At 31.1% G+C, this 17,135-nt stretch overlaps 1 protein-coding gene across 2 annotated transcripts; it reads right to left on the bottom strand.

The window, feature by feature from the left end:
- Positions 1-12,825: 12,825 nt before the first annotated feature.
- LOC140883435 (uncharacterized) lies at positions 12,826-16,347 on the bottom strand. 2 transcript variants are annotated; one of them, XM_073289893.1, is made up of 8 exons: positions 16,098-16,347; positions 15,655-15,748; positions 15,499-15,575; positions 15,000-15,072; positions 14,476-14,569; positions 14,266-14,382; positions 14,120-14,177; positions 12,826-13,671 (listed from the first exon to the last, which is right to left on the bottom strand). In XM_073289893.1, exons 4-8 carry the CDS (start codon positions 15,052-15,054, stop codon positions 13,201-13,203), a joined length of 795 nt encoding a protein of 264 aa, XP_073145994.1. In that variant the 5' UTR covers positions 15,055-15,072; positions 15,499-15,575; positions 15,655-15,748; positions 16,098-16,347; the 3' UTR covers positions 12,826-13,200. The 2 variants fall into 2 exon arrangements, with proteins under 2 accessions (XP_073145994.1, XP_073145992.1); XM_073289891.1 differs by lacking the exons at positions 15,499-15,575; positions 15,655-15,748.
- Positions 16,348-17,135: the final 788 nt, after the last annotated feature.

Genomic DNA, 17,135 nt, shown 5'->3' on the forward strand with positions numbered 1-17,135 from the left:
TCTCATATATATCATATATATATATATATATATATATATTTAGAATTATATTGATAAAAAAAATCTTATAATACTAAATATGTTAACACTTTAATTTGTTTGAAATTAGTATATATATATATATATATATTTATAATTATATTGATAAAAAAATCTTATAATGCTAAACATGTTAACACTTTAATTTGTTTGAAATTAGTTATTCCAAATATTTAACAATTTAATTTTAAAAATATTTGAAACGTATAACCTTCTAAAACAACTTATAAAATGTAAGTAAGAATGGAAATGAGTCAAATTTGAACCAGGTAAGCATGTCGTAATCTTGAAATAGCATAATCCTTAACCCTAATCCACACCATTATTGTCCCTTGTTGGTAAATTACTATCAAAGATTCAAAATGTTATGGTTTGGATATAAAAGCTCTATCGTTATCCTTAGATATAAGAGCTTATGAGGGTGAATATTGCAACAACAAATCACCGTGAGATCTAGTGTACCACATCATTGTCAAACTCACAACTTTTATAAACATCTCCATATAATCATAAATCCAAAACGTTACTTTTCGTTGATTCAACTAATTCTCGGAACGGCTGTTAGCCGACATCGAGCAATGTGCTAGATAATTTCATTAAATTTTTAAAAGCAGTACCTCACTACAAAAAAACTTTGAGTTTAGCCACGGTTTTGGTCGTGGCTAAAACCGTGGCTAAATTAATTTATCCACGGTTTTTGAAACCGTGGTTAAATCCACCGTTGTTAAATTTAGCCACGGTTTTAAATTTAACCACGATTTTATACAAAACCGTGGCTAATTTAGCCACGGTTTTATTAAAAGCCGTGGCTAAAATAGCCACGGAATAAAAAAAAACCGTGGCTAATTTAGCCACGGTTTTGAATAAAACCGTAGCCACGAAATAAAAAAATCGTGGTTAAATTAACCACGGTTTTGCATAAAACCGTGGTTAATTTAACCACGATTTTAAAAAAACTGTGGCTGAATTAGCCAAACCGTGACTAATTTAGCCACAAAAGATCAAAAAACATAGAAACCAATGAAAACTTCTAAATACCACAACATGACAAACACTAAAACCTATCTTAATTATATCGTTTAACAAGTAAAAATCTAAATACATAAAAATCTAAATACATAGCTAAAACAACATGAACATAACCATATTACTATATTAATTAACTATTTCCAAAATAAAATAAGGAAACCCGTAAAACGAATCCGAAGCTAGATGCAAATAACACCACAAATGCTCAGAAAACACTTACAACTCGAGTAGGAGAATAGGTGATGATCGTAAACTTGTTATCGCTGCTCAAGTACTCCTTGTTCAGAAAATCTAATTCCACATGAAAAAAAAAACATAAAAAAACGAAAAGAAACAAATACTAAACATTAATAAAAAACAAATAACCATGTTTAACGGAGCAATTCAAATTTTAAAGGACTAAAATATTGTTAAGGGGACAAATCCTATAATAACAATATTTAGCACTTACGATTCATTGTGAAAGTTGGCAAGTACACCATCAAAGGGAATAGGTTCCACCAGAAAGTATGTCGATGCATTGATTCAATCATCCAGTAGCTATAACAAAATTAAAACTCAAACAAAGGCTAAGTGTAAAGAAATAAATAAATAAATTGATACCCTTTTGGTAGAACTTACAAACATATGTATTGGATAGCATAAACTTGAAACTAAATGAAGCAAACATTTACGTAAGTATTTGTAGAAGCACTATTAATATAAGATAAATTCACGTGAGTTCTCCAATATGGAGATTGTGTTCCCAAACCCCTTATACCAAAGAAATGCAAATCTCTTTCCACATCTCATGCTTTCTTCCAATCGTCTTATCTCTTTACCCTTGTGGCAAAAAAATTCTCATTAATAATGTACAAATATGAACTTCATGGAAAGAAATGAAGTAGAAGATAATTCATGCCCAGTTGCCCACTAAGGTAGTAGATACCCATAGAGAAAAGCAAAAATATTTCCACATCTCATGCTTCACTACTTGTTCAGATCAACTTTAACAGATGGCATATGCCACCAATTATGTTTATGTTTCGGTAGTTGGGAAAAAACAAGCAGTAGCATTTAGTACTATAGACTTCTACAAAATTAGAAAATTCCAAAACTGAGAGAATGCTACAGCAACATATCACTTTCATGACATTCTTCAAAAAAAATCAACCACATTCTAAATAAATTTCTTTTGCCGAGATCAATTGTCAAAAATAATTCAATTTCCAACAAGGAGAACGAAAATCAGAAACAATAAGTGAATATCAATAATGAACACAACGTGAAGCTAACTATAAACGAGGAAGGTATCAGAAGGAGAGCCGTCAAACCTTGTGTCATCTCCGAAGGCGACACTGAGATGTTCACATCACTCACAGCAGAAAGTTTGATGTAATGAACACAATGTGAAGCTAACTATATAACCTGACTTGTATGATGTAAAGACAAACCAATATAATAAACATTATACCAATTTGAATACCATGCAAGCATGGAAATTTAAATCTCATTTGTTTTATTTCACCAATAATATCAAAGTTCATGAATTTTCCACTAAGAGCGTGGATACTTCGATCCAAGGAATACCTGAAGCTTCAAAATAGTCTCTGCGGAATTCTGCATATACAGCAACCTAGTAGCTCATAAGAATTAAATAAGAATAATTAGGGAACGAAGCTCATATTACAGAAATATTAATACAAAGTGGAAAATTAAAGGCTTGGAAGCAATACTCATACAAACTAATTGACCTACTTCTACTACTCAAAGGTGACATTAATAATCGAAGCATCATTTTTTTTACATGCAACAAACAAAATCCGTAAACCAGCAAAAAATCAAGTGAACCATTAAGGTTGGCTGCGAAACCAAGCACAAAAGGTAGGTGAGGCTTCTCCCGGTTAAATTTTTTTATGATACCACGCTCTGTTGCTTCAATATCCATCAAAGGTACAGATTAAATACATCAAAATGAGATTTCACGTATTAATAGAATAATCCAATCCTGTTTTCCCATTTATTTCATATTAACTCTTATTCTAATTTATAAAATCTGAAAATTACCGAAACTAACTGTAAAAATCAAACTCTTCTAAAAAATCATATTTCATATTAAACAACACTATAAATGTCCCTTGTTGGAATATAGGACTCCAAAAGTCAAATTATCCAAATTGGAAAATAGTTTGACATTACAGAAAATTTCTCATAAATTCTGAAAATAATCTATATAAATTCTAACACATCTAAACATCTAAATAACAGTTCAAACAACTATAAAAATCGAAGAACCTAACTCAATAATTCTGGAATTTCGAAATCAATCCCCATAATTTCATAAAAATAGTCAATACCTTCAATCGAGTCTAAAATAATACGTACAAACAATATAATACATAAAATATCAATTACCGAAATTCAATTGAATCAAAATTCCCAAAATTCAAAACCCTAAGTTCAAAATTGTACCTCGAAACAAGTTTCAAACGACCTAAACAACCTTATCCTAGGCTGAAAGGCGGTCGGCAACGGCAGAAGTGGGCGGCTGGGTCACGGCTGCCGATTTTGGTTCGAGCCAGTTACTAGAAAACCTTGCAAATATTGGTATCACTACCTAGCTCTCGTCGCGAGGATTCGGAAACTATGATCCCTTTTGAAAATCGATAACCGACGGCGAAAATACGGTGATTTAAATCGACGGAAAATTTGAAGAAGAAAAGAAAGAAGATGGAAGGGGGATCGAGCGTGTGAGGCGGTGGAATTGATGGGCTTGTGGAGAGACAAGATATATAGATATATATTTATATTTTATCATAATATAACAATAATAATATTATTATAATTAAATGTGTGTATTCAAAATATTTATTTGTGGTTAAAATTTGACCTCATTTAAGTTATTTTAACTCCTACGTGCTATATAAATCAAATATATATTTTAATATCATATATAAACCTATATTAGAGAAAACTATGTGGACCAATTTATTACAAAAGAAACAAAAAATGTCAAAAACATAATAATAAATGGGAGAGAATACGAGAAGTACATGTGAATGGATATTTAATTCTTAAGTATATTATATGGCAAATATTCATGTTAATTAGAACAAGATGAAAAACTAATATGAGAAATAATTTAAAATATCTTGGGACAAAAATTTAGATTTTAAAAAAAAATTATATATCTAACAATAAAATATTTTGTTTGTCCTCGTAATATTTTATATGCATCAGTATATTTTTAAAATAATATCACAATATATTATATCTTATATAAATAAAACCAAAGATTTTTTTGTGATGTTAAAATGATGTATTATTTATATTATATCTCAAGTGTTAGTATAGAAGACATAAAAAATATAAGTCAAAATTTTTTCAAAAAAATATAAAAACCAAACTGAAATTTAAAATTTTTAATTTACAAAATATTATCAAAGTTTGGGGAAAATAAAATATTTTTAATATTAAAAAGAATATTTATATATATATATATATATATATATATATATATATATATATAGAGCAGCTGATCTAAAAACATGTAGCAGCTGCTCCATCTCACTAGCGCAACTGCGTCCTTCACAAGATGCAGCTGCGCTAGTTCTCTAGCGCAGAAGCGCTATGTCTTTAGCGCAGAAGCGCAATAGAAACTCAATTTAGCGCGGCTGCTTTCGCAGATTCCTCAACCTTCTTTTTTTTTTTTTGCGCGTCTGCTCCCAAGTTTTATCGCCTTTGCGCATGGGTAAAATTTGGTTACTGATTTTATGCGCATCTGCTCTTATTTTGGCACACCTGCTCCGGCTAATTATTAAAAAATTTTTCCAAAAATCTCAAAAATCAAGAAACTTAAATTATCGCTAAGTAATTGTAAAATATATGCTAAAAGGAGTTCAAAACCATAAAAATGAATATCAAAAACAATATTTTTCTAAATAAAAATATTTGTTAAAATCGTTGACGAATAGCCACGGTTATTTAAAACTATGGTTACTTTTAGCCACGGTTTTGTAATTTCCATCTTATTTTTAGCCACAGTTTAAATAAAATCGTGGTTATTCAATCACGGTTTTTAAAAATCGTGGCTAGTTTAACCACGGTTTAAAAAAATTGTGGTTAATTAGGCACGGTTAATTAAAATCATAGCTATTCAACCACGGTTTTGAATAAACTGTGGCTAATTAAACTTTAATTTTTTATTTGTTTATTAAAAAACAATTATATCGTTATGACGGATTTTAATGGGTGTTTTGATGAGTTTTTCTAATAAAATAATTTCAAATTTTAAATTAAATATTAGTATAACTTAAGTAATATTTTAATTATCAAAATAATATTCAATAAATTTTTACATAGTTAAAATTAAAATAATAAATAATATTTTATAACATTCAATATTTATTTAATATTTTTTTTCAAAATATTATCAAGAAAACTAAATATACAAAAATCAGAATTTTAGCTTAAAAAATATTTATTTATTTTTTATCGTATCAATTTATTTATTTACAATTATTTAAAAATTTAGGACTTAATATAATATAATTTATCTAATCCTTCTCGTTGAAATATATAATCTATTTAATATAATAATATTATGTACAAATAAAAATTTTAATCAAATCACTTTTTGCATATAAAATATAACGGGAAGAAATAACAAATACATGTTTTAAAATATTATTTAATTATTTGGTTTAAATATTTTAATTCAACACTTTAAAATAATTATTAATAAATCTAGTCAAATGATATAGTAATTAACATTGGATCCTTACAAGATTAATTAATGTAAACAGCGAAAACGTGTTAGAATAACATTTTTTATGTTCATAAAATAATAAATACAGTGGAACATTCATTAACAAGATTTTTTACATTTTGATACATGCATTTTCATTGAATAAATTAGGAATAAGAATAATAATAATTTAATGTTTGTAATAATAATTTTGACAATAATTATATAAAATAATTACTTAATCAAAAATAATATATTCGATAAGTATTTTTTTTGAACGACTTGTTTTTTAACCACGGTTTTAAAAAACTGTAGCTAATTTAACCACGGTTTTATTAAAACCGTGATTGATTAACCACGGTAATAAACCGTGGCTAAATTTAACCACGGTTTTATTAAAACCGTGGTTAAATGAAATAACCACAGTTTTTTAAAACAGTGGTTAAATATATAACCACGGTTTTTATAATAACCGTGGTTATTCAACCACGGTAATAAAAACCGTGGCTAAGTAGTTTTTATAATAACCGTGGTTATTCAACCACGGTAATAAAAACCGTGGCTAACTTAGTCACGGTTTTTTTAAGCCGTGGTTATTCATCTACGGTTTTGAAAAAACCGTGGCTAAATTTGCCAAGGTTTAAAAAAAACCGTGGTTAATTAATCACGAATTTTTAAAACCATGTTTAAATTAGTCACGGTTTTAAAAAACTGTGGTTATTTAACCACGGTTTTTTAAAACCGTTGCTATTTAACCACGGTTTTGATAAAACCGTTGGTAAATTAACCACGGTTTTAAAAAAACCGTGGCTAAATAGCCAATTTTTTTGTAGTGCCTCAATGATGTATTTAATTTAAAGGTGATAATTTATTAATATTTGTGTGGTCCACTGAAAATATAGTAGGACCACATATATTGATAGATCTCAACCTTTGAATCTGCATTGGGACAATGTTTATACAAGTAGGATCTCACTCAATGTGCTGATGTGTGTTCCTAGCTTTGGAATTGGTATCATGTTTTGGGAGACGTGTTCAACTTCTAGGAAAAAAAAGTCATGTACTGCAATTGTGGGTTCTTTGAAAGGAAAAAAAAAAAAAACAACTTCTTGAGTTTACCAAACACAACACTGCGATCAATCTAAATTATTTAAAATAAGCTCTTACGGAAGATCATGATACCAACAAAATCTCAACTTGGAGTTTGAACGTAACTTCGTGGGGTAACCTAGCTCGTATATGGCATGGTCTGAATTGATTTGTTCTCAAGGTGCGAACATTGTGGTCTGCAAAAGATCCAATAATGATAAAAAAAAAAAAATTTAATAATAAAATAAAACCATATCCAAAGTTAGTATTTTGGTTTCGATATATATTTGGATAATTATTGAAAATAGAAGTTTGGTTTTTATTTTTTTGGATTAATTAAATATATCATCCCAAGTTTTATAAGGACAGTTATAAGTTGAAGAACATGCATATTAATTATTTTGAAGAATATAAAGAATTTTTACAATACTAGCTATACGTACGATTATTAATAATCTATATAGAAAAAACAAATAATTAATGTTCCTTTAATCATGATCGAGGAATGTAATTCAAAATCGTAAACCTGTATGCATAAAACCAATTAATCCATAAACAAAATGGAATCCAAGTCCGATCTTTGTATGTATCATCATGATGCGGTGATATATAGGGAATACAACGATTCTCTGACGGTATGGACAAGAATTTTCAACACCCAACCACCACAAAATGCAAGATATATGGTACACATGGGAGCACTGCAATCGCCTCGCCGCCGTCGCTTTAGGTTTCTTAATTACAAACGTACTAGGGACTCGAATCCTGAACGGAACATACCCATTTTGCTTATATATATATAAACAGATTGAGACATTGATATTTTTTCCTTAATTACTTGCTCTAGTAATTAAGTTAATTTGACCTACGCAAGAAATCTGATTTCTTGGACCCTTTTTTTGTATTAATATAATTCAATGCAAGAAACTTATTAATATAACAAAACCAATATATTAACGATGATATCTGAGGCGGCCTAAATTCATTTGGAACAAATTAAGTTGTTGATGTGGGATCGGAGCTAAAAACTCATGCAATTGATCGATGTATATGCTGCCAAATACTGGTGTTTAACTAGATCTCAACGTGCCTACCAAATGCGGCCGATAATTGTTACAAGAGAAAGTCGTCATGAAGGCCAAACTTGAAAGAGATGATCAGGAAGAAGAAGACTATAATATATATCGTTATTATAGTCATCAATTGATGGAGCAAACACATTATAGTAATAAAAAACCAGGTAGTTTTGTTGATTATATTCAAAAGATATATATAGCTTCTTTTTTATGTGAATGAGATCGATTATATAATATATATTATGGTTATCTTTAAAGTACATAAATGCTCGATCAGTTGAAGATACTAGTAGTTTTGTCTTTATACATATAACGTTCAAGGCAAATGATGATGATGATGATGTGAATGACCAAGTCATTGAGAGACTTGTACTGAAACGACCAAGGATTTAACAAAACTAATTTCTCCAAATGGAAAACAAATTAAAGGTATATAGTTGCAAAACAATGCCTAAAGTAGTTCAATTTATATTGCATAAGACTTGAAACTCAAGCCAAAACCCTAGCTAGCTAGCTACATGGAAATTAAAAAAAAATTGTATTAACTAATTAATCACCTAGCCCTGAATGATCGAACTTCACAGACCTACAAGCAGATTCAACACTAGCTAGTTTGCACAAAAATCTTCATGGTCTAGTTCTTCCTTGGGCAACTCGTTCAGATCAAAATCCAAAATTTTTCGAGCAGATTGCGTCTTCATGTTACCGTTCCAATGGCGTCTCTGGTGACCTCCAAGAGCTTGGCCAGATGGGAATTCCTTGAAACAAATCTTACACGTATAACGTGTCGACCTATCATCATGACCAATATTTTGTTGATGACTGCATGTAGTAGTAGTAGTAGCAGTGGAGATCATCAAAAGTTGCTTGTTATTAGGTACTCTAAGATCATCATGATGAATGGCGTCGTAGATCTTCATGGTGAACTTGTAGTGACTGGATTTGTGGCCTCCCAAGGCCTGGTGACTGGAGAAACTTTTGCTGCACAAACTGCAAGCGTATCTTTTGGGAGTCTTGGGCGCCATAAGAGCGTCGTTTTCGTTAATCTTGATATCCGCGGCCTGAACATCGTGATCATGATCAGTACATCCATCCCTCGCCCTCGATGATATTTCATCAATATTATTGATCTGATCCAATTCTCTGATTTCTCCCTTTTCTTCAACAGAAACAGAAGAGACAACCTGCTGCTGCAGATTCTTGATATCATCATCATTAATCTTGATCTCCGATTCTCTGATTAATTCTCCTTCCGAAACAACCACCCCAGAATCAGTTTTTTGATCACCCCTTTTAGAGGGATTAATTTCCTCATCAGTTTCCTCAAACTTGCGCTTCAAGTTTCCAGAATATTCATCAGCCAACCCTACGATCACCTTTTCAGAATCAGGCCCTACACTAATTGCCTCGGAATCCATCAAAGCCTTGTGATTATCAGAACTCGAAACACGTCCGATATTAACCGGTATGCGCGGAGTTCTAGCTTTCGTAGCCCGTCGTGGATTCAGATTCTTTGTTGAATCAGCGTGTGATTCTCTGGGAAGCTTCAACTTCACGACGAGTCTCCGTGGCATCATCCTCAAGTGAGTTGCAAAGTAACCCTCAAAATTAAATTCAAGTGGAAGATTCAAAAAGTTGAGTTCCGAAAGGAAACAAAAGAACAATTTCAATGAATCCAAAATTAAAAGTGGAAGAAGCAATTGAAAGGAAACAGAAGAGCTTGTGGTTAAATAAGGTAATTAAGTAGATAATGTGCGGCTACCATATATAATTAATTACTGGCCCAATTAAATCTTAGTTTCGCTGTAAGTTCCTTCTTTTAAATTAGATAAATATAAATCTTTTCAGATTTGGATCAATATTTATTTTATATTTGAAAATGTGTAATTTCTTGACCCTTCTTTTTTTTTTTTATCTTTTCTTTATATATAATTTTTTTTATCTTTCAAAAGAAGATTAAGAAATTTTAAACACACTTTTAGAACAAAGTTTAATTTAAGAATAAGTTTTCTGTTAAATTTTGTGTTATAATACCATATTTTTAATTAAGAACATAATATCATAATTTAAACATTAAATTGTAGGTGTAAGTTCCAGAGTAAATTATAAATAATATCATGATAAATTTTTTGTTGCTTTAGTTGCTTGTATACGAATATACGAGGAGAGGGAAAATGATTTTTTTGTTCATTTAACTTGTTTCTTTAAAAAAATTTAGTTCCTTAATTAACTTTTCAACATTTAGTTTTGTTAGTATGATTTTTAATTTTCAGTTGTTTTAGTTCAATTGTTTATGTGTCAGTGTGACATGTTAACATTTTTTTTATACATTTCATCGTATTTCCATGTCATATCAACAATTGGATCAAAATAACCGAAAAAATAAAAATTAGTGTACCAAAAATAAACTTTAAGAAGTTAATTGACCAAATTTTTTTTAAAAAAAATAAGCAAGTTAATGGACTCAAAACAAGATTCCCATATACACATCATAATAAAATTGGTTTAAATATAATCTCACATCTTATGTCTAGAATCGCACGAGGAATCATACAGGCGAAGGTAATGTGTCCTATAATTGGTTTATAATTTCGTCCAGAAATTTTATCCTAAGAAGTATAATTACGTAGCTTTTCATGCCCTAAAAACATAATTTAAAATTTAATTTCTATCTTATTATTTTGGATTTTGCATTTTTGTCACGCCCCGGGCTCCAAGCCCGCGCATGCGCGACTGAGAACTTCGATCCACCAGCACCGAAAATCTAAATCTAGAGGTGGTTCCTACGGGTTCAAAAGGTGGCTCCCGCGCATGTAACAACTTTGCCCCGCAGGTTCAAGAGGTGGCTACCACGCACGTAGCAACTTTGCCCCGCATAGCGCTTATTACTCGGGGTCTGTCGGCTGGTGACCGTTTTTTATATGGTTCTGTCATGCCCCAGGCCCAGGCCCGCGACTACACACAATAGTCTCCTATAGCAACTACTTCGTATTCGTCCTCGCTTTATGAAAATGATTAACTCAAGTTGTTACAGAAGACCATTGTAGCCCATTTTAAACTCATTTTAAAGCTTTCATTTTTCCTAGGACAGTGGTCTCACAATTTTTCTTGTTCATGATAGGCTATTACATGTAAAGCTATAAAAATTGGTTATATTTATAAAGTCAGCTCATCACGTTAGGATTTGAGCACTGTTTGGCTCGAGTATAAATAATCCATGTATAACTTATCATATCCAATCACTCGTTCTTCTCATCATATTATTTATTTATATATTACTTATTTATTTTTCATCAATCAAATCATTAATCATTTATCTTATATCAATCAAATCATTAAATTTAAATTACTATATTACCCCTATAAATAATATTATTCATATTTTGTTTATTTTTAAAATGAAAAAATAGTAATTTATCATTCTTATATAAAATTTAATCAATCGTATCAAAATCAAATCAAGTATAATCTATCAATCAAATCAATTACTTTATAAACTATCATTATTTATTTATTTTTCTATTACATTTTATTATTTATCTAGATCTTATTTATTCTATTACACGAACCAAACAATTAAGTGGATTGGTTAAAAATACTATAATCAATAAAATGTTGAAAATGAAAAGAGTACTGAAAACGAGACATGGACAGAAACGTGACTTTATAATATGAACTCTATTTAAAATGGATTCATGACTCGTGACTCATGAGCAGGTCTCATGAGAGTGTTCACAAATCATTATTTATGGGATATGTCAATTAATGTCTATATTTATAATAAAAAATTATTACTTTTTTATAAATTACCCAATAGGATTTCTTTTTAACAAAATAAACCGGTAGAATAGAACCATCGCGAGTTGTGTTCGTCAATTCTTTTTTTAAAATAGGATTTAATGAATGACGTTTATAAATAATCATAAAAAAATTAATTTATCTATTAGCCCACATTTTTAAACTTTTAAACTCAATTTTCAAATTGAAAACTTTATGTATAATTTTTTCCTAATAATGAATTTTCCATCAGAAGACAATGGTGTTAGCTTTTTAAATATTAACCAAGAATAGGACTATAGAAGAAAAATTAAAAATACAAACATTATCCAATGGATCACACTTGAGGCAATGTTTGGTAGATGTGGTTAGGTCCTGATAAGTTGACAATCCGGTGTTTAATGATTTTTCCGGAATAATAGCATAAGTAAAATAAATTGAAAAATCATGCTCTACATTAAATTAATAATAGTAATCATAATTTCATCAAAAAATAATAATAGTAATCATAATAATACAAAATCCAAGTAATCTGATTTGTTCCCAGACTTAACAAAAAAAAATATGGAAATTAGATTATTTGCGAAATCTGGACACATTGGTTCGTATCGTTTGAAGATTAAAAAGTGGTGAAATTTCCTCTTCCTCATTTAAAAAAAGGAGACAAATTGTATTTTGAGATAGGAATTATCTTCAATTTAGGGTGGTGATGATTATTATGCATAAGAAGATATATAATTAAATTCTCATGATATAATTCGAAGGTGTTTGATTTGCTTGAATTTTGATTTTGTCGTTACACACGCTCTCATGAATTAAGAATATATCATTTTGTTTTTTGGTGAGTTTAAAGACAATTTTATTTTATAAAGATAAATACTATAAAATTTTTAACCATTGATGCCTGCCTACATGAAGGGAAAAAGATCTTAATCGAATTTGCACCCACCAAAGTTTGTGTTACATAACTTACATCAAACAAAAGAGGGTATAATCAAGAGTAAAGGAAATACGCATAGAATGAAATCAAGTGGAGGGTTTGTAGAGGGGGTAAAAAGAAGATGTAAAATCGTATACCAGCGAACCAAGTAAAGAATAAAAGGTAATAAAACTAAAGAGACGAGAAGTAACAGAGATTTTTCCAGGTTCTTAAAAGAGATCGATGTTAGTTATCCTTACATTTGTACAAAGCCTAACTGGATGGACAAAACGACCACTTAGAAGCCAAAGCTATCGCGTTTCTAATCTAATTCAGTAATCTCCTATCAACCTAATGGACTACCAGCTGGTGAAAACTACCAAGGGTGTGGCTTCTTGCGATATAATCTGTTGATCTCATATATGCCGCATCTTTGAAGATCATATATGTACAACTAACCATTCTGATTGTGCAAAAAAGAAAGAAAAGAAGCTACCAGGCTGTGAGATATACAGGAGAATGGCAAGAACATGACTGTGATGCCTTCATCCTTCTTCATCATAATCTTCGTCTTCCTCATCAATTGTCCCATTCAAATTAGTAAGTTGAATAGGATCAATAGCCATCTGTTTCATGTCATGCAGGGACCAACCAGGAATTTCTTCGTTCCTTAAGTGAGGTGTTGTCTTGGTTGAAGAGTCAGAAAAAGCTCCGGTTGGATTTGGGGAGGAGTCAACGGTCACATTTAAGTCAATATTTAGGTCAAAATTCCTAACTGATTTCTCGGAACTCTTCCCAACTATAGGTCTTGATTCTGCAGGACCTGCCACATTATCGGCGTTTATGAGATTTTCTTCTTGATCCTCGCCGTTCTGGTGAAACATGTTAGGATCGTCCTCAATTTTTTCATGCTGACCGATCGATTCCCTTTCAAGCATGCGACTACCTCTACTGCGACCTCGACCCCTACCCCTGCCCCTACCTCTTCCACTACTGCTGGTGTTACCAATCTCAGCCTGCAACGAAATAACCACCAATTTTTAATAAGCACCAACAATTTGCCCAAAAAAAATCGTCAAAGCATCATTAGTTTACAACTCATTGTTAAACATTTTTTATGGCTATATCCATTAACTCAAACGAATGAACTAGGATGATTCTCTATTTTGCAAGTCAATCATAGGCATACCTTCTAAACCACTACTCGGTTACAGTTGCGACCAACTGGGTTGATGATTGCATATAATGGCAACAGAAGTGATTGTGGATTGCATATAATGGCAACAGAAGTGATTGTGGAAAAGTGAAAAAATAAAGATTTCTCAATTAAAAAGTCTTAACAATCATTTATTTCCAAAAACAAATAATGCTTTTATTTTTTCTGGAATAATTTTGTATTCAAAGCAATAATAATGTACTGTGGTGCCAAAACTGAAGGCAGAACAACATATTAAACCATCATACCATGTGTATCCTTTTGGACTCATCATCGTTGCCATGCTCTTCATCTTCTAAAACCTTTCTGCATGAAGAAATCACAAGCATTATAAATTTCTGTACTTGTATTTTTCCTTATTGTAAAAGATGGAATTTCCTTCAGCTTTCCAAACCTTCTCTTAGTAGCCGACCTATCCTCCGTTGCAGCATCTGAGCCACCTAAATCAGGAACCTTACTGACAGTGTCCTTCAGGAAATCAAACACATTAAAGCTCTGTACGCATTGCTTCCTGCAATTGAAAAGAAAAAATTGAATGATAATCAAAAATCATTGCACAAATATGCCGGAACTGCTTCCAAACCAAATTCCAGAAGAAACTCACAGATGCAAAGAATTCACAGTTTTTGCTCCTCTTTTCAGGGTAATCTCATAAGTACGATCACACAAATCTTGCAGAAATAGTTCCAGAGCTTTTGCTGTACACAAACAATCAGAAGATGTAAGCAAGCTGCAAAATACATGTAAAAAGACCAACTAATCTGATAAATTCCAAAATCGCTAAGGTTGCGTTTGGATTTAAGTATTTCAAATCCATGGATTTCGATTACAATTTTAGTGTTAACCATGAAACATAGTGAAATCTCAAATTCATAGCTTAATTATTTACACATTATTAGATGGATTCAAAAGGATTCTAAATCACCACTTTATTGGATGAACTTAAAATCCATCCTAAATACCATGAATTACCATATAAACATAAAAAAAGTGGATTTGATGTGTGTGGTACTACTTCTCTAAACAACAAAAATGCATTTGAAATCTATTGATTTGAAATACTTCAATCAAGAAAATTCCTCGACGTTCAGAATGAACAATCACCATCAAATAAATGAAAGTACATACACACTAAAAGCGGAACAGCCATAGCAATCTTCCCCACGTCCTCATCTGCTTGCATAATCTTTTTAATACGAGCCTGAAAAAGAAACATTGAATTACATGACAGGACAGAGGTACTAATGCAGGGATAATTGCCTTGATTCTATGAAGGGGGCAAATTTCTCAATACTGATTTTCTTTGTAACAAACCAGATCCAGTTCACAAGTCTATTCAACGAATGATTACTGCCGGATAGAGGCATAGCAAAGTCAGACATATTCAAGCAGAAAACAATCAGACCCTTTCGGCCTTTTGTGAGCAACCAACAATTAGTGTAACACGTTACACACCGTAACACAAAAGATGTGGCTCTAAGAATGTTCAGAAAATAATAAGATGAGAGTTGAGACGATAAAATCTGAAAATTGCATGAACTGATCTTGATTGCATTATTAGAAACTGTTACAAAATTGAATTAAAGATGAATGTTTTTATGCCACACAGGGAGAGAGAGACAAAAACCTGTCAACACTCAACACCACCTCCTGAATCCAAAATCAATAAACGAGTACCCAAAAATAGTTGCATGCTGTCACTACCTGAGTAATTTCCTGGTAAACAACGCTATTCAAATGCTAACAAATTAAAAAAAAAAAACGCTAAACTAATCAACCAAACCAAATAATTCCTTTCAACTTTGCCCTGTGTACTAAATTTCCACACCAACCCCAACTCTGCAGGCTTTATCAACTCCTACTCAAAATCAACATACCTAAGCAAGTCCATAATATTCCGCAATCAGTCATATAAGTAAAACAACTATAATAATTGCCCAAAAAATAAGTAACAACAGCATAAACTTCTAACAGAAGACTACCTCAGGCTCAATTCAGTCACAATTAAAATTTTAAAAAAAAGAAAAAAAAAAACAACCTTCCACTCTTTTAACATAAGTTAACGAGACAAGAATAAACACATCGGTTTCCTCGAGTATTACCACATAAACATGAATCACGAAACTGCTCCAAAATTTTCAACGATAAAATAAAAACTACGTGCATGAATAATAAGTAAACAAAAAAAAATTAAAACAGGCGCAAAAAAAAAAAAGAGATACTCACCGCCGGAAAACGAGTGTCGAGCTTCTTCCTCATAGCGTACCAATGAATCCAATCTCCGGAACCCTAGCTTCAATTAAACTCACATACGCATACCCCCACTACGTTATGCGTAAACATATGAACCTTCCCAGCGCACAAATTTCACCAGTTGGCCGTAGAAAATTCTTCGTTCTTACGAATTTTTTTAAAAAAAAATAAAAATAAATAAACAAAAAGGGAATAATAATTCGATAGATTCGCTTTTCTCGGACTTTCCACCCCACGATTAGGTTTTACTTTTACGGAGTCCAATTCCAATCTCTCTTCTAATTTTTACTCTTGGATCCGCGACTTTGCGGTTTACCTGTGGTGACCGAATCGAACCATTGGTTTTTAGCCACGTGGTTATACACCCAATATGTTTGTGCCACGTAGTAAAGACCACTATAAAGTTGAATCGCTTCTCTCACTTGATAGCTGTTTTCAATAGCAAACGGTTTGAATCCATTATATTCAGAATGAGAAGGTAATATTTTTTTAATAGATTAATTCATAAAATTAAATTTTGAGATGTCTTATAAATTTTTTTATGTTTTTTAATTTAATGAGCTAATTCTTATAATTATTTCAAGCAAATTTCACTATTTTTTTAATAAAAAAATTACAAAAAACATAAAAATCGTTGAGAAATATCAATGAGCTAATGCACCCTTTTTTTTTTCTTTTTTTTTTTTTGTAAAAATCTAGCATATGATAGAGAGTTTTATGCTCAATTTTGAAAATTGACCAACTTGCTATAAATTTTACATAAGTTATATTGTTTTCTTATTTTTCACAAAAAATGTTAGAAGCAATTAATCTAAATTGTTTCCCATTCACCCAACACCTAAAGAATTAAGTATCGGCGTCGGGAAGTATTTTTATATTCCTATTACACTTTATAAAGGTTTTATTAAATATGTTGCAAAAGATAAAAGCATTTGACTATGTCCACTTCAAATAATAATAGTTGGCCAGTCGCCCGCCTAACGGTCATTGAGTTTGACTTTATTTAGAGGT

The sequence above is a fragment of the Henckelia pumila genome, chromosome 2 (genome assembly GCF_033568475.1).
Source record: "Henckelia pumila isolate YLH828 chromosome 2, ASM3356847v2, whole genome shotgun sequence".
NCBI lineage: Eukaryota > Viridiplantae > Streptophyta > Magnoliopsida > Lamiales > Gesneriaceae > Henckelia > Henckelia pumila.

Excerpts from the sequence above, each read along its gene's own strand:
- LOC140883435 (XM_073289891.1), bottom strand. The coding sequence starts at position 16,130 with ATGAGGAAGAAGCTCGACACTCGTTTTCCGGCG. Across the intron at positions 15,073-16,097 it reads TCGACACTCGTTTTCCGGCG|GCTCGTATTAAAAAGATTAT; the intron begins GTGAGTATCTCT and ends TTTCTTTTTCAG. Across the intron at positions 14,178-14,265 it reads AGGTCGGCTACTAAGAGAAG|AAAGGTTTTAGAAGATGAAG; the intron begins GTTTGGAAAGCT and ends TTCTTCATGCAG.